At 29.0% G+C, this 23,797-nt stretch overlaps 1 protein-coding gene across 1 annotated transcript; it reads left to right on the top strand.

Moving 5' to 3' along the window:
* Positions 1–646: 646 nt before the first annotated feature.
* Positions 647–21,426, top strand: LOC107457425 (transcriptional regulator ERG homolog). Its single transcript, XM_016075584.4, has 5 exons — positions 647–1,198; positions 3,564–3,659; positions 12,132–12,179; positions 13,749–13,802; positions 20,386–21,426. Exons 1-5 carry the CDS (start codon positions 1,186–1,188, stop codon positions 20,922–20,924), a joined length of 750 nt encoding a protein of 249 aa, XP_015931070.1. The 5' UTR covers positions 647–1,185; the 3' UTR covers positions 20,925–21,426.
* The last annotated feature ends 2,371 nt before the right edge of the window (positions 21,427–23,797 follow it).

Here is a 23,797-nt window from a genome sequence, read left to right as displayed (position 1 = left end):
TATAATAATAATAAAATAATAATAAGAAGAAGAAAGTTGTAGCTGAATGAGTGTAGTTAATTGTTAAAATTCTTCAAATGTAATTTTCAGTAATCTGTGATTTATAAAAATTTAACTGTGAAAAGTGGTACGATTTAAGCAACTCACCTCTATTTAAATTTACTTTATTCTTTGTTTCGTGGTATCTGAAGTGTCAAAATTCAAATTTTGGATGGAAAGTGTAAAATCTGGAAATAAAAACATTATCTTTCTGAATGCCATTGAAAAAAAAATTAAATAAAAGTATTAAATAAATTTGAAAGAGTTAAAATAATGTAATTGTTAAAAACAAACACTCTTTTTTTTAAATAAAAGTAAATATTAATGTGACATAATAAACATTTCATTAAAGTGTGGAAAAAATGATGTAATTAAGTTCACTTTTTTAATTTAATTACGTGATGAATTTGTTTCTGTAATAGCGATGCAGAAAAACAAAACCAAAACCCTGATAAAGACAGATAATTTTTCTCCCCACAAACAAATTCAAAACATTTCACCAGCTGCTGTAGAAGTAGGCGTGGTTGTTACAACAAACCCCTCACTCCCATTGGTCGATATACCTTCCATCGTTTTGAGCTGAAGTAATCCTTCCAATTGTGGCGGCAAACCGATTGGATAAGGCAGAAATATTTATCGTGGTCCTTCGCTGAGGTCAGTTGATTTGACTTCATCGCCTGACCCCAGGAAGTCCTGAACTAGTCCATCACTTGATATTGATAAGGATCGTCCTTCCGATGTTACTTCCTGATTATTTCCAAGTCCTTTAAAGTTACGTTTGACCACGTGTTTTTTCTAAGATAACCTTTTGAAAAAATTATCAAAAATTACAAAACATTTAATTTTTAGAACTTTGATGATAAAATATCATTTAATTCACTTTGAGATACTTACTGTTAAAATGAAAAGTATAGTTTCCTACTTTTTATAACAAGTTCTATTTAAACTCTGAGAAAGAACAATTTTTTGGAACAAGAAGTAAATATTTTTAAAATAATGCAGCAACAAAGCAATGACAATAACATCAGACAGTTTAGTTATGAATTATTTTGTATTATGTTAAAAGCATCTGAACCAAGCACCTAATAGTCAAGAAGTATTTTCAAGAACTGAGTATCATAATTGCTGACGCATTCCACAAATAAAATGCTTTACAGTGGTAAGAAATTTCATTGATACATTATTTCTTAGATATTATAACCCTTTGTAATTAAAATTAATTTTGCAAACCAATTTGAAGATCAAATTTTATCTGTTATTATTAAAATGTGATTAAAAAGTGATTACTGATGCAGTGCCCGTTAAATATCTTTCTTAAAAATACTTTTTGTTTATTTATTATTGCTTATTTGTTCAATTATTGATTTTTCTTTTATGTTATTCTTTCATTTTATTAACAGATAGTTCAGAATGAAGTTTTTTTGCATCGATTGTTGTATTTATCTAGAGCTTTGCAATTTTGATATCATAGAAAATGTTTTTATTTTTTCTAAAAAATTCACTTGAGTACTATTAATGTATATTCGAATATTGAAAGACAAGTAATATTATAGATCATTTATGATTCTTCTTTTTTAAGTTTTTTTTATATGGTTTCGCGATATTATTTCAAAATTATCTATAGATTTAGAAAATAATAGTTAAAAATTATTAACCAAATCATTATGTTCCATGTTTTTTAATATGATAGTTATCAAAAACTCATGAATTTGATTTAGTAAAAATAGAATCAATTTAAAATAATAGCTATAGCATGAGAGGAATACTCATTAATAAAAACCTCTTTCATAAAGAAAATTCTGGAAATATAAAAGTTTAGAGAAACACTTCTGAGTGAAATTGGTGCATCAGATTGCTTTAAAGAATAATTAAAGACCCTATACTTTTTTTTTATTTTGTGTGATTTTGTTATCAATTTTATCTAACAACTACTGTTTAAAATAAATATTTGTTAAAAAAGAAGAAAGAGAATGATTTTTCAATAAAAAAATTTTGATTAACATATTTCGTGTAAAAAAATTTAGCTAAATAAATAAAACTTATTAATATATATGACTTAGTAAAAAATTGCGATTGATTCGAAAAACTGATTAATAAGAGAAATAAATAAAATTAAATCAAAATTGCATTTGTAGATTGTATATTAATTCTTCTTTATTCAGGGAGTCTACATTCAAGGTTCTTGTTTCTGTTATTTATTTAGAGCTTCGAAATTTTGATATCATAGCAAATGTTTTTTTTCTTTCTGAAAAAGAAAAAAAGATTCAATTACAATTTATACAGATTCGAATACTGAAAGACAAGCAACATTATAGAACACTTGCAATTATTCTTTAAAAAAGAATAATTGTAAATAAAATGATTGAAGAATGAGCACAAATTTTAATATAAATTAATTTATTTAAATGCATGATTCAATCAAGCAGTCAACTGAAGTAAAAGTGTAATAAAACAACAAATATTGAGAAAACAAATTCATGATTCTAGATAAAAAAAATAAAAAAAATACTGATATTAATACTGATTTTAGAAAACGATAATGATATACTTCGTGTGTTCGTACCACATCACGTTTATTTTATTGTGCTTTTGTGTTATAAAATAAAAAATAAATGACAATAACGAACGTTCAATGTGGTCTCGTTTTGATTAAACAGAGCTCTAAGCTAGAAAACATCACTGGCGTTATATATTAAATCATAGGTGAAAACCCATCAAACCGTATAATGCTAATCTTAAGAGAAAAATTCGTTTTTCACACGTCCCTCTAAACAAATAAGTAAAGAATTAAAATTTCATAATTTTAAGGATTTCATAAGAGAGAATCACAGACCAATGAAATCAATCTTTTTTTATTATAGATACTTTTTTTCAAGTTTTATTATTCTTTTTTACCATATTTATTTAGCAATAAGACAATAGAATTTTATTAAAAAAACATTAAGATATCTATTAAAACTAGAGATAGGAAAAAAAGTATTGTTTTTTATTGAATATATTTGGAAACTATTATGACGTCTACTAAAATTCTTTAGAGTAAAATTTTATTGAATAAAATTTGGTGCTCCGGTGGTGCAGTTGGTTAAGGCGCCACTCACACCGTTGTTTAGAGAGCTGGTGATTATTAGTTCTATCTCGACAGCCGATGAAACAACCACCGTGTATACGCAGCTAGGTTAGATCTGTCGTAACTGAAAGTCCTCTCGTTGGTTGATGTGGGGAAGTTTGGAAAGAGGGGAACCAGTTCAGGCGTTGTCCATTACGTCTGACCATGGTAAATTCTATGTCACATAGCTATTTAAAAACAGAGCCCCAAAAATGGGGCGAGTTGTTTGATCATGGTTAGGGGATCTGAATGTATCATGGACATCCATTTATTAAAGTTCATAATAAGAAAAAAGAGTATATAATTGTCATTGAATCAATAAAAACAGTTGCTTTGCATTAATTAGAACTCTAAAATTGTTTTAAGTAACAATATGTTATAGAGATTTTTGAATAATTTGTTAAATTTCTAATATTAGATAGTTCTGCTTACACAGAAGCGCTGAGAAAAAACGCTTGGAATCCAGCTACGGCTTCGTCACCTACATATGAAGCGGCAGCTTCTGTGACCGCTGGTAAGTTGTAATATGTATATTTTGTAGTTAATTTAATTAATTTGTAATTAATTAATACCTGTTACTTTTTTAAAAAAAAAATAACTTTTCGGTTTGTTAACAGCATATACGGCCTCTTATTTAATTACAAATTTGATCTTTATACTTTTAATTGGAAATTTATTTTTAAATTAAATATCGCCAATGTTATATAGTCTTTATATATTCTTTTTTCGCCAAGATATTTAAGTTCGACCGTAGTAACATAAATTCTACAGTATTAAGAAATTTCATTCTTTGAAAATAAGTTCTTAATGATATATTCATATCAAGAAATAATACATAAACAATACACGCATATAATTAAGAAATAATGAAAAACAATTCCTGATATTTTCTCGCTTTGTCGCTAAAAATTATGAAAAACTTAAATATGTTGATGCACTTCAAACAGTAATCAAATCCATTCAAGCCTACAACTAACTTCCAGTGCTTTGATTTAACAAGTTATCCAAATTTAAGATAAGGGGCTTAGCAAGACTCAATTTAATGTTACTGAATCACGAAATTTTAAACCGGTTAGTAAATGTCTTTAACATACGAAAAAATCGAAGAAAAAAACATAGGGATATTTCGTATTCATTAAAAAAAACTTACACAAAATTTAGAAGAAAAAAATTTCATGGATTTTTTTTGATTAAAAAATTTAAACAATTCATGAAGAATGATATATTCATATTTTAAAGGTTATTTTGCTTTGCTTATTGAGAAAACTAGAAATGTGTACATGTACATATAATTTTTCATTTAAAATTCAACTAATGAAACTTTTAAATTTAATAAATTCTCCCTCGATAAGTTTGCTTCAAGAATTAAATAAACGTCAAATACAAAGGAAACTTTTTCTGATGCTATGTTTGCAGTCTTTTTTTTTTTTTTTTTTTTAAATTGCTGCTTAATAATTTTAAACTGGAATTTAAAATTCTAATTTCTTTAAAATTAATTCATTTTCAAACGTGCTCATCGTACTCATGATAGTTTGTTAATTTTAAACTTTGAATGTTTAATTCAGTAAGATTTATCGATTCATTATCTGACTAGCTTGTACAAAATAAAAAAATATTCCCCACAGAAAATTATAAAGTACAGTTGCGTGTACTTTATTTTCGATATAAAAAAGATATAAAAATAAAAAAGAAAGGAAAAAAAAACTTTAAAACGATAAAGAGAGGACGAAAAAAGAAAAAAAAAACATTATTTTTTAAGCAGACGATTTTATGAAATTTGAGAATGGTGAATTTCAGAACCTTTTTTTTTAGTTTTAATATTTTGTTGATGATTTGCGGGAAAAAAAGTACAAACTAATATACCTTCCAAATGGTAAGTGATTCCAAACTATAATAACGGACTTTCATGTTATTACTAGGTAATTATATACTGCCACTTTGACTTAGCTTTCAAATTTTGCGCAACTTACAACGCAGCTGTTTTATTATTCAACAAATGATTTATACAGTATTTCATACCGCAACAAAAGCTTGAAATTGAAAATAGGACAATGATTCCGAAATCTGTCATTTATCGAATTGTTTTCCACAAAATTTAATTTTTTCTCACTTATTTTCTCACTTCTTCTTATCGTATTGCGATTCTAACGTTATTTCACTTAAAGGAATTTTGAATAATTACTTAGTGACTCTGCCATCTACTGTCTTCGCTCTGCCATCTACTACCTTTACAAATTTTACAATCATTTTTTGCGTCTTGACGATAAATATGATTGTTGCTCCTAACTTAGAAAATTATTCAATTGAAAAATCTCAAAATCTTTTATTGTATGAACACTGTTTTAACCATACTATTGGGATTAAACTTAAACCCAAGCCTCTTTCTAGCATTACCAAATGCACAAGCATGTCTCACAAATTTTTATTAATTAATTTGATTGTTTACATTGACTACCTGCAGTACAACTTTTAATAAAAGCAAAAAATTACTGCATAATAATTTTAAAACGATTAATAAGTTCCGATGCCGATTTAAAGATATTTACGATAAAATGTTGTGTTTTAAGGTAATATCATAGGATTGCTTTCTTATACAGAAATATCATTTTAGTTTTAAGCTTTTTAATAATCAAAATCCAACAAGTGATAACAAATAGTACTAGGAAGCTATACATTAATATTGCAAGTGAATACTTTTAAAAAGGAATAAAGAAATATTTAATAGGTTTACAATAACTTGATATCTTTTATTGATTTCATGCTAATGACAACCAAAGAAATATGGATCTACATGTGAGAAAGTTAGATTATATTCTGCGATGTTCTGACCAATAAGAATGCGCTGATAATAATAGAAAACGATTCCTTGTCTTTTCATGTTATTTAGAGAGAGTGCACACCCAATATGTCGTACAGTTTTCCAACAGTTCGTGAAACATCTCTTTTGGTAACACCTTTTTGCCCATTGAATTCGAGTTAGTCTTTTAGATCTACAGAGATACTATCTTTTCCTTGATGAACATCCCATGGAGGTCCAAGAATTTTGTGTAATTTGACTGCACGATTGGCCTCTGAATGAATGGGATGTGTTTTGAACCCGCTATCCTTCCCTAACTGTAACAAGTTCTTATTGTTTGAGATCCATTTACACAAATTCATACTTGCGTCAGCCATAATTTGTTTGACTTCGTTCGCCATCTGAAAGGCAGATGGCACGTTGTCGAGAGCTCCTACTAAGTCATAAAGAATTTGCATGTCATACTGCTCAACTATGGCCGGGTTCGAACTTTGAAAAATAAATCACACTGCATTTCAATCCGTCTCATTCAACGATATTTGAAGGAAAGTTTTTTCGATATCTGCCAACATGAATACAGCATTCAAACGAAAAAATGTAAGCATGTTAAATATCAAGGGATTTAGGCAAGTCCTGCTCATAAACTATCGTTTAGGGAAAGTTCACTTCTTGTGAGCTGGCATCAAAAACTATTCGTTTTCTAGATAGAACCGATTGATTCTCTCTAAACCATCGAAAATGATAGATTAAATAACGGTTTATCTGCCAGTACTTTGTCTTTTGGGACTTCTATGATACCTCGATTTTCGTAGTCTTTCAGAATGACACGATAATCTACATACAGTTCTGAGTGTCTCTCAAATTTTCTAATCAAATGATCTAGCCGTCCTCTGGCTATTAAGTTATCGTTTAATTCCCTAAAATCACGTTTCCTTGGTATCCTAACATGATACCTCCCTTCACTGTAATCCACAGAATTTTTAAAAGCAACTAACGCAGTACTTTCCATTTGCAACTATCCCAATTGATTCTAATTCCTAAAATTTATTTAACCCTTCATAAGCATAGTCCTGTATGAAATAACATTTGGAATCATGTGGGAGTGTAGAGGGGATCGAACCTGTAACCATCCATCCGAAAACTGTTTCAATTAAAATAATAGAATTACCCCTTAATCGAATTTGATTTCCTTTTAACAATTCGCAAAATACGTCACCTCCTAAGAGAATCGATATTTTTTACGGTAAATAAAAATTGGGATTAGCGTTTTCAATTAAATTCAAATTACAAATGTTTATTTTTTCCGAAGGAGCATTTCCGGCTATTTCTGGTAAAATTAAGAATTTAAGTTCCTCAAGAACATCCTCAGCATACTCGAATAAATCTTTTCAGTAATCGGAAATACTGTGTTTTTTAAAAATCCGATTAAATTTGACCTACAGCGCGATCTTTTTAAACCTTATAAATAAGCTGCCTCTTCAGTAATAAGAGATTTCATACTTCCAGAATCGCATAGTCTTGTCATATGCAAATATTTTCGGTTCGATTGCAATATTTTAACTTTCACAAGGAAATATGAACACTTTATTTACATTAAAATAATATAAAAATGGTGAATCTTGCAGTTTGCTGTTAATTCCATCTTGCATTTGTGATTTGTGACTTCTTGTTGCGAAACTGAATTATTTCTTTCTTCCCTGCTCACTGGCACCACACCCGCATTTTTGTTTGGATTTTGTCGATCGAAGAAAAATTTCGCTTGGTGTAACATTGTACTATGAATATATGATTCTTGTTACAAGATTTACATTTTAAAAGAATTTTCTTACATTTAGACATTGTATGAAATCCGAGACATTTAAAACATAATTTATACCTAGTAACACATTTTAATCTATCATTTGCATTAGAATCGATAAACTTTTTACATCTGAAAATAGGGTGCGATTCCGTGCATCCTAATAAAACAAAATTTTGAAGTGAAACTTCTAATGCGACTTCCAACAAGGTTGCGTTAAACGTTTAACGCTACCATGGCAAGGAGCGGCCTGTGATCCTTGCAGGAGATTTTAATGTGAATTTCTCGTTACAACATTATTAACCTTCCTTAAAGACAAATTTGGATTGGAAATGATAAATGGTAGGAATGATCCAACAGGGGGAACCACCATTGCTGCAGTTTTTGCAAGAAATATTGAAAAAATAGAACTCAAACATTTCGTATCTTACTTTAGTTATCATAATTCCCATTGTAAATGTTATAGATTTGGATATTTCTCCACTCGAAAATGATAATTAAAAGATTCGATCAGTTGTGAATTGTAAGCAATGTCAATAAAGTTTGTCTTAATGAAACAATATGATTTCACTAAAAATCAATTTCTACCCCTCCCTATTTTCATTTCCACATTACGAAGTTTCACTTCTTCCGCGCGGAGGGACTCCACGCACTACAGTGAAACCTGTTTTTGTGCGGTGCTTTTTTATGCGATTTTGTTTTTGTGCGATTAGTTTTGTGCGATTTTATTTCTGTGCGATTTTTTGTGCGATTTAATTTTATGCAGTATATGAATCTTAGCGGCGTTAGCACCAGTTTAATGTTTCCTATCAATGTGCATATACATGTTGTGGACGAATTCTAATTGCGTGGTCTCCTTGACAACGATGTATCTGGACTTCGAGATGCTCTGTTTATTTCTTTTCATTAGTTCATTTATTATCAACTCCATTTTCTCTTCTGTTTAAAATTTATTCTACGCTAAACAAGTTGAAGTAAGTCAGTAAAAAATCGTCTGCTGTGTTAAAATACTTTGTATTTTAAAATTAAACCATCATTTTTATTTTGTAAATTCTCGTCTGCGCGTATCTCAAATACTATACGCTTGGTATTCAGAGTTTTATGCACGATTTATGTGATTAAGGGTTCATTTTATAGTGAGATTAAAGGTAAATAAATTAATTACTTTTGTTTCTATTTATATGCAGTTTTTATGATTTTTATTTTATTTTTTAATCATAAGTACTCCCTTAAATGGACAGGAAGAACCGGAATCTATTACAGCAGATGAAATATATGCAGAGATCCAGATTTCGAAAAAATTGGAAACGCATTTTCTTAAAATAGATACCAATGGGGAAAGACGCTTAAAATTCCAAAAAGAGCTGAGATCATGCATGTCTCACTATCGTGACGTTTAAAAGCAATTGACCAGTCTACCGTCGTCACAAAAACTGATCACTGACTTTATGGTACCAAAAAACAAATCAATTGAAATCCTATCTTCAAGCGACGAACGCGATTTTCAACCAATTCATTCCAAGAAGATGCGCGTTTTGGATTACGACGAGTAGCAGCACACTATTTAATGTATAATTTGAAAACTTCTCCATGTATATGTACAATGAAGAATTAAATATTTTTACAATTTCTTTAGGTCTAATTTAATTATTTAATTTAATTGAAAGCATTCTCTCATCTATTTCATGAATCATTGATGTATTTTCTGAGTCTGACTTTTTTTATGCGGTCCCTATCCATCGCATAAAAAAAAATTTAAGTTGTATATCGTACAAAGTTGTTATTATCTGTAAGAATTTATAAAATTTTCGAATATTTTTTTTGTATGATTTCTTTTATGCGGTTCCTATCCACTGCACAAAAAAAGCTTTTACTGTATTGTTTTTTATTGATGGTGGCAGTTTTGAGATGATCATCTTAGGTATGTGAGAGGTAGATCTTTGTTTTTCGTTTTTCACCATTAATGTTTTGACCTTGGGGTAGTTTCCCGTTTAAATTCTCATGAATTCCTGTTTACATTTTCTAGTGCTTGACAACTTTTAGCTAAGAATTCCGTAAATTTTTCCCAACTCGGTAATTCGGAATCCAATTCCATTTCGTATAATTTACGTGAATCAATATCAATTCATTGAACAATTATATAAATTAATATTGCTTCTCAAAGAGGGTTCGTTTCTAATTCTAGTTGTCTTAATGATCGATGTTCATTGTTTTTTCCTTAAAAAACGATAAAAAAACATTATTTCGTTTAAGAAAATAGATAATTTTAAAATTTTTTGGAAGCTCATTTTATATCTTTTGTTGAACGTAACGAAATGAAGGTATACCTGGATTTATAAGCAATCAACTATACTTGAAGAAAAAAAGAGAATTTAAATTTAGGAATGCAAAACGTATGATACAATAAGAAGTAATAAATGAAAAGTAATTTTAGTTGCTAGCAATATATAACGATAACCTTATACCATATTACAGTTTACATTGGAAATAATTTTCATCTCTCTTAGTCTTAATATTTTTTAAAATTTCGATGTAAATGTTGTGATTTATACCTGACAACATTTAATTTTTTCTCTTAGTTTTTATTTATTCATCTTGTTTTTCTTTGCAACTTTTGACATCAAGTCAGTGTGAGTGTATAAAGTGAATATCACAAGAGCGATAGATTTTCCTGCAATAATAAATAAATAATTGTTATTTTAAAAAAAATAATTCCCAAAAAGCACTTAAAATTGAAATAATTTTCGAACAAATTGGAAATTCGAAAAAATTGAAGAACTCTCGAAAATAATTCAAAATGGTCCTATCAGTCCGTTAAATTTCAAATTTGTAGTTACATTTCAGAGGCAGTAAATCGACAAACACTGTTTTTCTTTTTTTAATACAAGTCAACACTAAATAATTCTCCAACTAGTAATCGATTGTTTATTTTTTATTTTATCCATCGTAATCCCTGTTACATTTTACCACACACCTTAGTAATTTCAAGCTTCAAAATCTCTTAGTATTTGTGCAGAAAAACGGTATGTTACATTAAGGTGGACACCCAAAACAGGGGCAGCGGTTTTTTAATTTTGAGAAATTAGATTGTATACACTCTATAACAAAAAAATCGACGCACCAAGAAGGAGTTGTCCGATTGAAATGAAAATTGGTGGATAGGAAGACAATGTACAGAATAGTAAATAATTAAAATTTCAGAACAATTGAATAATTTATTGCAGAGTTACAGTAACAAGTTCAATAAGGTGTTGACCAGCCTCTAGCCTGGATACAAGCTGCCACACGGCGTGGCATAGACCGATAAAGCTCTCGGATGGTCTCTTGCGGTATTTCCTACCAAATTCGATCCAATTGTCGAACGAGGTCATCAACATTCCGTGCCAGATGCAATCGCCTTCCCATCATATCCCAGAGATGCTCGATGGGAGAGATATCTGGTGATCTGGCAGGCCAAGGAAGAGTTTGACGAGCTTGTAGACAGTTCGTAGCAATATGTGCCGTATGTAGTCTGGAATTGTCCTGCTGAAAAACCAGCCCAGGGAGCTGCAAAAGGAACGGTAGCAAAACAGGTCTTAGGATGTCGTCGACGTACCGCTGTGCAGTAAGTGTACCTCTAATGACGACTAAAGAGGTCCGGCTGTCAAAGGAAATGTCACCCCAGACCATAATGCCTTGTTGAGGGTCGGTGTGGCGTGCAATAGTGAAGGCAGGATCCCCCCTCTGCCCTGTGCGTCACCAAACACGTCTTCGATGATCGTCAGGACACAGTTGGAAGCGGGATTCGCAGCAAAAGACTATAACATCCCCAGTCGGCATCATTCCAGCCTGATCTGTTCAAAACATTCATGCATACGAAATTTCAAAGCAATCGGGTGATTGCTTCTTGGTGCGTCGATTTTTTTGTTATAGAGTGTATAAGTAATCATCAATTGTGTGACTCCACTAAATTTTCTCCCTATATTTAAAAAGATTAATTTATAATTTTTAAGATTTTTTCCCAATAGGTATAATTCATAATAATTTATTATTCATTATTATTCTTTAGTATTCATTATTATTCATAATTATTCATTATAAGATTCATTATTTCATAATTATTCATTATGAGATAATTCATAAAAAATTTCAAATTTATTACACATTTATCTAGTAATTAATTTATTGTGATTTTAAACAATTTTAAAATTACAATCAGTTTATTTTAAAGTTAATATTGCGCAAGTTTTTTTTAATAATATTGAAATATTATTATATGTTTACGTTGTTATAAATTTCCCATCATTAATCGAAAAGATTATGCCAAAAAAAGTAACATTATAACTACAATATCCTAAATAATTTCTGGGAAGCTTAGACAGTTAAAATATTGAAATTTTTTGTTGTTGCAGGTTTTGCTAGTCACTTATCGGCAAAAGCCTCAGAATCTCAGTCACAAGGTAATTGAATTTAATTTTGCTAATCATATTTATTATCATACCTCTACAGACATTATTAAAATTCAAGTTAATGTATTCAACATTATAATCTAATTAAAAAATTTTAGCGTTTAACTATTTTTCCTTGTGCAAGACTGTTTAGCATATTCCAACTCAAATTTTTTTGTATTGTGTTTAAGAAATTTAAAAAAAGTTTTACTAATAAACATTTAGGGGAGAGCAGGGTAAAGCCAGGTATCTAGATATAATCGAAATTAGTTCTCTTTTACAACGGGAAAAACTCTAACTTTACTAGAAAAATATATTATCATATTGGCATGTTACTGTTGATTGATTCACGGCGAGAGATTGAGAGATTTTCCTTCGTGGAAGAGTTGTGTTGGAAGCAGTTGTTGGAAGCAGTTGTGTTACATGGTGATGAAAACCACGAAAACCTCCTATGGTTAGCCTGCAAGCAAGGGGATCCGTAACCCATGATCCATCTACCTCTGAGGATATTTTACGTCATCACTGTGGTAGGTGCGAGCCGGGTGCGGAATTCGTATCGACTAGCGATAGCTGGGATTCGACCCTAGTTCACCTCATTGGAAGGCGAACGCTCTATTCCCTGAGCCACCACGGTTCTTATATAGATATATTTTATAACCGTCGTTGAACAGCCGACCCAATTTTTTGGGTTTACGACTACTAATGCTCAACTCCATATCCTTGTGAAAAATTTTGAACTCAATCCGGAAGACAAGGGAATTTCTGAATCAAGTATTGGGAGAAATTAACCTTCATGGAGGACTTTCTGATGGAACGAACCCACATTTGCGTTACATGGAGAGAAAAACCATTTTATTTCGAAAAACTCGAATAAAAATTAAATTTTTTGCAAAAAATTTTGGTCGGGCCCTCAGCCGCCGCTCCGCGCCCCGTACAATTGTCCCTCTCTTTCTTCTTAGGGCTGACATGTAAATTAAGTGCAAAATTTTTTTAAAATGACAAATAAATTAAAAATGTCTGCAACTTTTTCACTGAAATTTTAGTATTTCTAAATTTCTCACATAGTTCATAATTATTCATAATTTATTAATAATTATAATAAATTCATAATTATTACTAATCCTATTTAGAAATTATTCTAAAAAAATGATTTATTTTAAAATCAAATAATGAACAGGATTCTAGACATATATGGCACAATTTTCAGAAATTTGCCAAAAAAAAGTTTAAGTAAAAAGTAATAATGTTAACAGATGACAAACATTTTAATCTGTAAAATAATGTTAAGCTCAAAAATTTTAACTTGTTCAAAAAAATTTAGAAAAATAGATTTTTATTACATCAAAGAAAATATAACCTCCATATTTTTCTAATTTATTTTGTTTCCATACGACAAATTAATTTCTTTATTCATTTTGCAAAGCCATACACATTAATGCTTAAATAAACTTGATAAATATGATTTTGTTTTCAATTAGAACTGTATTTCTTTAAATCGATCTTATGAAAAAGTTATAAAATATGTGATTTATAAAAACGTTAAATGAACCTTCATGTAAGTTCATTTATTTTTTATTTCAGTAACTGATCCATACCAATTATTGAGTGCTGCAAGTAGTAGGTTAGCATCACAAGGTAAGAAAATTTAAGAAAACCAATTCTTATGTAGTAATTCAAATATTTATTGCTTGTTTGCATATTATCTATAATTACGTACTTTACAAAATTGGGTACTTTTCGTTTAACAGAGCGCAAGCAAAAAATCGCAACTTTTCTGCCAACTTTCGCCGCAAGATCGCTGCCAACTTTTATTTGTATTTTCTTTATATTATATATTTTTTAACACAAAAAATTCAATAAAATAAAAAATATTCAATAAAATGAGTAAAATTCAATAAAATAAATAAAATAAATAAAATTCAATAAAATAAGAAAATTCAATAAAATAAAATAATAAATTTAGAAAAAAGTTTAATTTCCTTGCGCCTTGATTACTGAAAAGTACCAAAAATTGTTATTTCTCCTAAATTTCCTTTAAGTTTTTTTATATTCTTAACATAGTCTCAATGCATTTTTGCCTTCAGATCACTAAATTAAGATGGCGTAAATGAGAACTAATATTATTTGTTTCACAATTAACTGCATTTTATGATAAAAATGAAAAAATAAAAATTTTGCAAAGACTTATTGTTACGGAATCATAACCTCAAAGCTAGAAAGTTTCAATTTATTTTATATTTTAAAAATATAAATTTAAAAGTTTAACTGAAATCCAGCTGCCTTGGCCCTAAATAATTAAAAAAAAAAAACCCGTAGAATTCAGACAGATGAAAATATACGAAAAAAAGTAGGTGGTTCGAAATTTTTTTTTCGTAAATCATAATATAGGAAGAAAAATAAATAATAAAAAAATAAAAAATTAACGATATTTAATTTATGCAAAACATTTTTAGCATAGGATTTGATGGAAATGTATTCTGCTGCGCATTTAAAAATAAATAAATCAATGTTTTGAAAAAATAAAATAAAGTAAGAGCATTGCGGCAGATTTTGAAAAAACAGACTGGATAACTATTTTCTTTCCCTTACTAATAATAATGACGCTCAAATGGAATTTCAAAAAACTGATAAAAAAATTAATTTTTAAAAAAATTTTGTTTTTGCCATGTGATGCTCATCTTAAAAAATATCAAATATATACAATTTTAAATTTATTTTTTTCCGCTTACGTTGACTTCTCTGTAGCACAGCAGCATTACTACTTTTATAATAGTTGTTTTAGTCAGATCTTCAAATAATCGAAGTTGTTTATTCAAATTTATGCGCATTTGAACTCCCTGAACCTTTTATACAGAAGAAAAGAACAATAACATATGGTGATACCAACTTATCTATCGATAAGTATTATGCTATTAATAACTTTCCTTTTAAGAGGGTAAAACACATTGCTTTATTGACAATCCAATCTATATCCATTAAAAACTTATGCTCCCTTTTAATAAATAGAAAATTATTCAGATTATTACGCGAATCATTAAGTTTGAGTTTTTTCTTCTTTTTCTTTTAACCTTGAAGAAACCTCAACCCTAGCCATCTTGGATTTTAGATTAAATTTTTGATTCGTGTTTTCTTGATATTTGTTTTGTGCTTAACAAAATTTTGATGATATAGTTATTATTAGCGAGCACAATACTTTTCTAAAAAAAAAAAGCGTTTGAAATTTTTTAGAATTTTCGTAAAATTTTCTTCACAACTAAAGCAATAAATTTTTGCGGTTCTGAGTAAGTGATTCAAAACCCCACATTTGTCAGTTTTCAGAGTTTTTAAAATTTAATTTATAACAGTTTAAACTGATAAAAACCTATCAGGATGATCCTAGATAGGATGGTTTGGTTTTTCCTAGACCGTTTTGGCAACGTGTTTACTAGACCGATTTGGATGATATTTGGATTACTCTTTCTTTTTCTTTTTTTAAAGTAGAAAATATAGGAGGCGATTTATTATAAATAGCGCTTGATAATATTATTTAGAACATTTATGGAGTTTTCCTCAAAAGTTTCAAGCAATAAGTTAATGTGATTTGTGGTTTCGTTTAGAGTAAGCAATTTGAAACCACGCTTATCAGTTTTCAGATATTTTAAAATTTAATTTTATTACTGTTTAAACTGATAAAAACTGATTTGGATGATACTAAAAAATCCCTCAAATGTTAATTACACAAAAACAAAGATATTCATCAAAAATCTAAAAATTGACAACTGTGTATTATTTAACTACCTTTAACAATCTGTTGATTGCAGAATTGAAGCGGTCAATGTTAAAAGGGGTATGCAATATTTTTACGAAAATAAGTTTTTTGTTAATTTTTGATATCGATGACCGATTTTCAAATACCGAATAATTTTCTAGACTATCTGAAGAAGAGAATGCAACAATTAGGAAGCAATTAAAACAATCTTTCCACAATTAACTCATTTTTTTTTCCTTCTCGAAAGTGCAGATTTGTAATGTATTTTGTGGGGGAATAAAAGGATAAAGAATCTTAAGAACCTCACACATTATATCTCAGATTCTGATTTGGTAACGGTCTTGTATTTTACATGTATCGAAACTGTCATCAGTTTATCTCACGCAGACTAACTCTTAATTTTATTATTATTTCTAGTTGAATGAATATCTGTTCCCCGTTCAGTGTTAAAAAATTAAACTATCAACAAGTCAGTGTTAAACAACAGAATCATGCACAAAACTGAAAGGTATATACCAACCCACTTAATAGAGCTAAAATAATTCCAGTTTTTTTTTTATTAATTGTTTTTTATCGCTACCGGTGCCTTTACGTTATTAGATTAAGCAAGACATGCTTTCAGTAGTTTATCCCATGAAAAAAAGAGAAAAAAAAATTAACTGCATTCAGTATCTTTTTAAATGATGTTATTGCTTGAAACCAATTTACGGTGGTCATAATTTACTACAATGAAGTGATTTTTTTTCTGGCACTTATCCCTTACGATGGTCCATTAAACACCTCTTCCCACACTATCTGCATCAATACTGCAGAGTATTAATGCAGTTTTAATATGTTCTAAATATACTACTTTTACCTACTTTAATATATTTGGTATGGATTAAAAATGCCCCAATTACCATATTACTAAAAGTGCTTATTACCAAAATTAATAAGCATCATGGGCTTCAAAAGATAGTATGGTGAGTTTTACTTATCTCCTAAACGAATTAGTGCCTTTTCTCGATTAATTATGCTTTTTTGTACATGGTACATTTAATTTTGATTTCAGTTGGTAGTTAGTACCTATTACCAAATGAATTAAGCATAATGTGTATTAGTAATAGTACGACGATTTACTACACTTCTCCTAAATGAATTAGTTTCCATTAATTTTTCGCTTTAGAAGATAGCTTATTTATTTTTTTTCCAAGCAGTACCTTTTACCAAAACAAATCAATCATCACAAACGTCGATATTAGAAGGGCTATTTTTTTACCTTTCTCCTAAACTATTTAGTACTATTCTCCATTAATTTGGCTCTTCAGTACATAATTTTTTTTTTTAACTTTCCAATACCCTTGATTTCAAACTATTTAGTTTTATATAAATACATTTTAAAAGTATAATAACATATTTAAAAAAAATTAAAAAATGCGTGGTTTCATACTACTAAGGAAATACTAATTTGATGACGTAGTCCGCCTATTTACCATGCCCACGCTAATCATTGAGTTAACGAATAAAAACTATTTAGATTTAAGAACGTGCAATATACTACTTTTTTGATTAATGAAAGCTATAAGCACGCTAACATCTTTCATATTTTCCTAAAAATCGTCTGCAGTTTCTTTTATATTAATGACGCTAAATCAAGGAGAAAATTCCCTTTTTTCCTTTCTCTCCTCTGAACGATCTAAGTTTTCAGTCGAAATAGCGTTAAAAAACTTGGGAAGGGGCATAACGTAGAATCGGGGAAAAAGAAATTTAAGTACATTTTTTGAAAATTGACAAGTAACGAAATGAAATGCTAGAAAAAATATGTAATCACTACATGTTCTTTCTCTCTCTCTTTTTTGTTGTTGTTGCTGTTTTTAGATAGGATTTCAAGAATATCGCTCTCAATACTTACTATTGTTTGCAGATTTGATTTAAGGTTTTCATTTGTAAATTTTTCCGAGTTTTTATGCTTTTAAACTCGAGATATAACCTTCGATATGTTTTTGCTTGTCTTTATCGTTTTCAGCACTATCATCTGGAGTAGACATTAAATCAGATATTGAAAAGTAAGGGGATGTGTGTTGCAGTTGATATGCTCTTCTTCGACTTCGGAAGATCTTCAGACATGCAATTTTATACCGAAAGGTCAATGTTTCTGTTGAACACCGAAAAGCTTTATTAAACCTATTTGTAATGCACCTGAATCGTCCCTGTCCCACGCTCTGGAAATCTTAAATGAGAGCTCCCAGGACATTCATTTTTGTTTTAGAAGCATCTTGCAGGTCATCGTTATCAAAGAAAAGAAATAACTATCTTACCAATTGTTAAGTGTAACGTTCTTTAAATGATTGGATAATTTACAAGATTCAAAGTTTAAGTTTGCAGCAAAAAACTCCACTTGCAAATTTTACAATTTCTCCTCTCACAGACAATAGGGCAGTAAGATAAAATAGAAAGAATGTGAGAAAAGTTCCAAAAAGCAAATAAACAAGTCTCTTTTTTTAAGAAAAGAAAATGAGAAAAAGAAAACTTAGAAAAAGTTTGTGCGAGCTTTGTAGAGAAAAAACGATTTTCATCAGTTTTAAAAACGTGTAAAGCGGGATTTTCTTAAAAAGAGTAAAGCAAAATCCGGGATAATTTAACAATATCGGTATAGGCAATTTTCAAGGATCAGTAGAAAATGATGTAGGAAACGGGATAACGTATAAAACAGGACAACGTAAAATAAGGGCTCCACTATATATATTTTCTTCTGAATATCGCATTCTCCGAATGTGCTTAAGTCTTGCTGCGTTTTTTTTCTTCTAAATTATATGTGAAACATACTTAATGATTATTTTTTCCATTTAATATGATTTAATTGTGTGTAGAGATTAAAGATTCATAGTTTGTTTTACTATTTTTTTGTTAATGTATATCGCTAGTTTTAGAATATATTTTTTGTCTTCTAACTGTTATCTCATTAGATCTTCCGTTTCTCCAACTAAACAACTAACTTTTAATGCAATCTTGATGAAAGTATATTATAAGTTTGATTTTTCAAGATAAATTTTTAGTAGATATTTTTTTTAAAAATTAAAAGACAATAATTTTTTTTTTTAAATCTAATTTCATGATAAAAAAATTTTGCACTGATACAGTTTTCTTAGTCTTTTATGAGCTTGATCTCATCGTTCCGATTCAGAGCATATTTGATATTACATAGTATAGAATATTTATACTATAATATTAGAAATATCTTAAATTCTTGTGACAAAAAAATCAATTTTAATTGTTTCTTTTTTTATCTGCAATTTTACTGAAATGTTTTAAAATTCAAACATTAGAAAGTTTACGGCAACGGCATAGCGGGGAAAAAAACTTTTAAAACAAAGCAAATAAAATACTTATTTTGAACAACCGATTATAATTTATGATGCAGTTAGTTTTTATGATCAATTTTCTGTAAAAGTCCTTTGATACCAGAAATTAGTGCTATCCTCGTTTTGTGTTAAAACGCAAGTGCCAACCAGAGGTTCCAAAATTTCAACAATCTCGCGACTAAACTGATGAGATCACACTTCTAAACTGCAACTAATCTTCAAATTTTTAAAAATCAAAAATCCGTATCCATTAGGTAAAAAAACAACAAATTTTTTTTTAGAAATCATACGCGTTTGTATGTGATATTCATGGGTACTAGCAAGGAGTGCCAATAAGGAGCGCCCCTGTGAATCCAATAAGTTAAAAATTACATATTTCTTTTAACTGTGACTGATTTTCTTTTTTAAGTAGCTATAAATAACGCTTGTTTCGTGTCAAATTGAATCTACTCATAACTGAGCGATTCATAAACTTGAGACAATAGTTGAATTTTTAAAATTAATTACATTTTTATGACTTATATTTTTTGTCTTGATCAATAATATTTTTTCTTAACTTGAAGATATAACAAACAAGACTTGCACAGTGAATTAAAATATTACAAAACACCAAAAATCTCTTTGTTTTTCTTCCGTGCTTGAAATATATTTAATAAAGCGTTTTATGTTTTTAAAGGACATTAAATGTTTACATTTATTGTCCAAATTTGTTTGTTCAGTATATTTTATTTAATCATTATTGAAATTGTTTGCAAACATTTTTGCTATTTAAACATATAAATATTTTTCAAAAATGCAAATAATAAAAAAGAATATTTCTTGGGTTGGAGGCCCTGTGGAAATTTCTGCAGGGGCTTTAGCTGATATTAAAAATTAAATGATAATTTACTCTAAATAATTAGCACATCACACGAAAACCTATCAAACCACTGGTATTGTATTTATGTCAGTATATTTCTTAGTTTCATTTTTAATTGAAAAAGGCAGGAATTATACTTAAGCTTACATATCGAGTGTATGCAATGCTATTTTCGGTCAGTTCCCAACCTTCCATGATGTAGGAAAAAGTTTAAACTATTTTCAATTTAAGTTCTTACTGTTACGATTTTATGATTCTTTTTCTTAACAGGAAGTGGGCAGATTCAACTTTGGCAATTTCTCCTTGAGCTTTTATCAGACAGCACCAATTCTAGTTGTATTACATGGGAAGGAACAAATGGAGAATTCAAGCTAACAGACCCAGATGAAGTAGCCAGGCGATGGGGCGAGAGAAAAAGTAAACCAAATATGAACTACGACAAACTTAGCAGAGCACTTCGATATTATTACGATAAAAACATCATGACCAAAGTTCATGGCAAGCGCTATGCATACAAATTTGATTTCCATGGCCTTGCCCAAGCTTGTCAACCAGGCGGTAATGATCCAACAACATATAAATTCCAATCTGATTTTTTCTTGCCAGCATATCACGCTCCAAAATTAAATTATCTGACGCCAAGACCAAGCTCTATTCCAGCGACTTCCCAAGGGGCTCTGTTTAACCCGGCTATGTCCAGTTCATATTGGTCTGGTCCATCTCCAGCTTGTAATTTATACCCAAACATACCTGGCCACTCACTGTCTCATCATGCCCACAGAACGAATGGACTGGGAGCTTATTATTAAATGAAGTCAAGATCTGAAATGAAACTTGTGCGCTGTGAACTGTTCTAAACACGGAACATTTACTATTTCATTCCGGTTCAGTTTGCATTAATTTTCTTTCTCCAGTGAAAATGAATTCAAATTTAATTGCATTTACAACATTTTGGACCTAAAAATCTAATTTTATCATTTAGGTAAGATGAAAACTGGAAAAAAGTGATGAATTAACTCTTAATGTCACTCAAGTTGGAGTAAAACTTAACCATAAACTATGATGTGTACGTCAGTTTGGTACACACGATTCTAGTCAAAATAAGAAAAGCAGGTAAACCTGTGATTTGATTAATGTTTGCATCCACATCCCAGTGATTTCACTTATTTAAATTTTATTCAAACACTATTTCAATTATTTTTGTCTTTCAATTCAAGGAATGTGTAAGAAAATGTAAGCTTAAAGGAAATAAATTTCAGAGCTGATATTATATTCATGATGTAAATATAAGAATAAAGTTATGGAACTATTTATTTGAATTTTTTGTTTCCTTCAGAACATTATCTAAATTAAAAAATAGTCATATGATTTAGGGCAAAGAGAAAAAAAAGATAAGGTGAAGTATACTGTGGTTTCTAAAAAATCTTCATATATAAAGTATGTAAGTCGTAATTTGTGTTAACTCTACTAAAAATAAATATCACAATGAGTAAAGAAAATTTACATTCTGAAAACATAAAAAAAATTATATAAAGACTTTCATAAGCTTAATATTTAACGTTAGTGATAACAATGATATTAACGTTAATGGCGATGATAATTTTTTTCAGGTAATATCTTAGTTTTTTATAAATAAGTAAATTATCCTAAAATATGAAACCAAGTTGCATTATTAAATTATTAATAAATAAAAGAAAAAGACAACTTTTCAATAAAGTAATCATAAAAAAAACTAAATTAATAAATATATACAACACTCTGTATTTAATTGAATTTAAATCGCATTTAATCAACTGACAAACATTTTTAAGATCAGAAAAAAATTGAGAACAAAAAATACTTCAAGATGCAATATGTTAAGATTTTTTGTTAATGAATAATAAATAAGATGGATATATAGATAGAAAAATAAGAATTACAATGTTGAAACCACTAAACTAATAAAATAAATTACTTTCATGATAAACACCAAACCAATACAAAAAGAAACTAACATATATATAATTTAATTGAAGTTAAGCCAAATTACAATTACCTATAATTATAACCAAAGAAGGAAATGATAAAATACAAGAAAACTTATTATCAAATTAAATAAAAACACTTAAAAATTACAAAACGGGAAGGATAGTTAAGCATGAAGCTTGTACTTTATGTTTAACTATCTAGTGCTAACATAAATTTTAAAATCCATGAGAAGATAGAATATTATGAAGTCAACTGAATTAAAATAATCTTTTATCTAAAAAAAAAAAACTCATAACATAGTGGCATCAAAAATTTATCACTTTTAAAAAGAGAAAGCTGCAATCTGCTTCATAAAATAATTGTATGTTTTTAGTTATAAATAATTGCATGCTTAAATTAATAAACAAAGATCTGCTTTTATTTCTTTACTAAAGCTGACCATTTTTAATTCATTGAAAGCATAAAAATAAAAAAATTTATTATTTATAAGCGGAATTTATTATTATTAGCGGAAAAATAAATAATAAGAATTCGATCAATAAAAAAATTTTATTGATTAAATTCTTATTCCTCAAAGATGGTATCATTTGAAAGTTTTGACTGATGTATAATCGAATGATACCATCTTTGAGGAATAAGAATTCAATCAATAAAATTTTTTTTCTTCATTAGTTATAAAAAAAAAATAGTGCGTGGAGTCCCTCCGTGCGGATGAGGTTAAACTTCGTAACCTGCGACTTTAATTGTAGCAGAATCAGCAGTTGTAGAAAGATCACTAATTCTATTTAACGACTCTTTTTCCTGCTCCGCTCGCTTCCGTGCTCTGCAATAACGGTAATATTGTGCATTTTTCCCTCGTGGACCTCTTGAACCAGTGGAAGTGCTTGTGGTTGCCTCATTGTCTCGCCATGGAAAATGTATTTGTATCAATAATGCATGTGAATGAGTCATGATGTAATTTCAAAAGAGAAAACCTAATATTCAATTGATATTCACAAAAGACGTACCTTGACATAACCTTAAATCCGTCGCATTGTTTTCACTCATTTTTTACAATTGTTATCCACTAAATTTGAAAATAAAAAATACTACCCTATTAAATTATATGTGTATCAAAACAAACTAAAAAAACAGTTATAGAAAGACAATACTTTTATTATTTTTATGCTAGTGAGAACCAAAACAATATGAAAATGAATGAGGGAAAACTGGATCCTACCACGTGATTTTCCGGCCAATAAAAATGTAGCGTTAAACATTTAACGCAACCTTGTTGGAAGTCGCATAAGAAGTATAACTTCAAAAACTTTTCGTTCGTAATAGTTAATGTATTATCAGAAATCATAAAACAATAATTTGTCATTATAAATTAAAGGTAACGAAAATTAGGAACAAAAGTGGATTAAAAAAAAACATAACATGTGAATACTATTATGACAGAAGTTATAAATATAGAAGGTATTTATAAACCCTGTCATTATTAGTGTGCTCGACAATATAAACTGAATTCAAATATCTATATTTCTATTTTTATATTCAGTAGTAAAATTTCTAACATGATTTATACTATATAGTTATTTATATTCATACTCTAAAAAATTTGCATTTTATATTAGCTTATTATTTTGGAAACACCTGGTATCTTTCACAGTCTTAAACAAGGTGCCAACTTAAGAGTTAATAGAAGTGTTTTATTACTTCAATAAAAACAGAG

Source organism: Parasteatoda tepidariorum, chromosome 6 (assembly GCF_982258835.1).
Source record: "Parasteatoda tepidariorum strain Cologne lab strain chromosome 6, Ptep-v5.0, whole genome shotgun sequence".
In the NCBI taxonomy this organism is placed as follows: domain Eukaryota; kingdom Metazoa; phylum Arthropoda; class Arachnida; order Araneae; family Theridiidae; genus Parasteatoda; species Parasteatoda tepidariorum.
The sequence above is the reverse complement of the archived record's forward strand: the minus strand, read 5'-3'. Positions and strand labels throughout refer to the sequence as shown.

Excerpts from the sequence above, each read along its gene's own strand:
- LOC107457425 (XM_016075584.4), top strand. Across the intron at positions 3,660-12,131 it reads GGCAGCTTCTGTGACCGCTG|GTTTTGCTAGTCACTTATCG; the intron begins GTAAGTTGTAAT and ends TTGTTGTTGCAG. Across the intron at positions 12,180-13,748 it reads CTCAGAATCTCAGTCACAAG|TAACTGATCCATACCAATTA; the intron begins GTAATTGAATTT and ends TTTTTATTTCAG.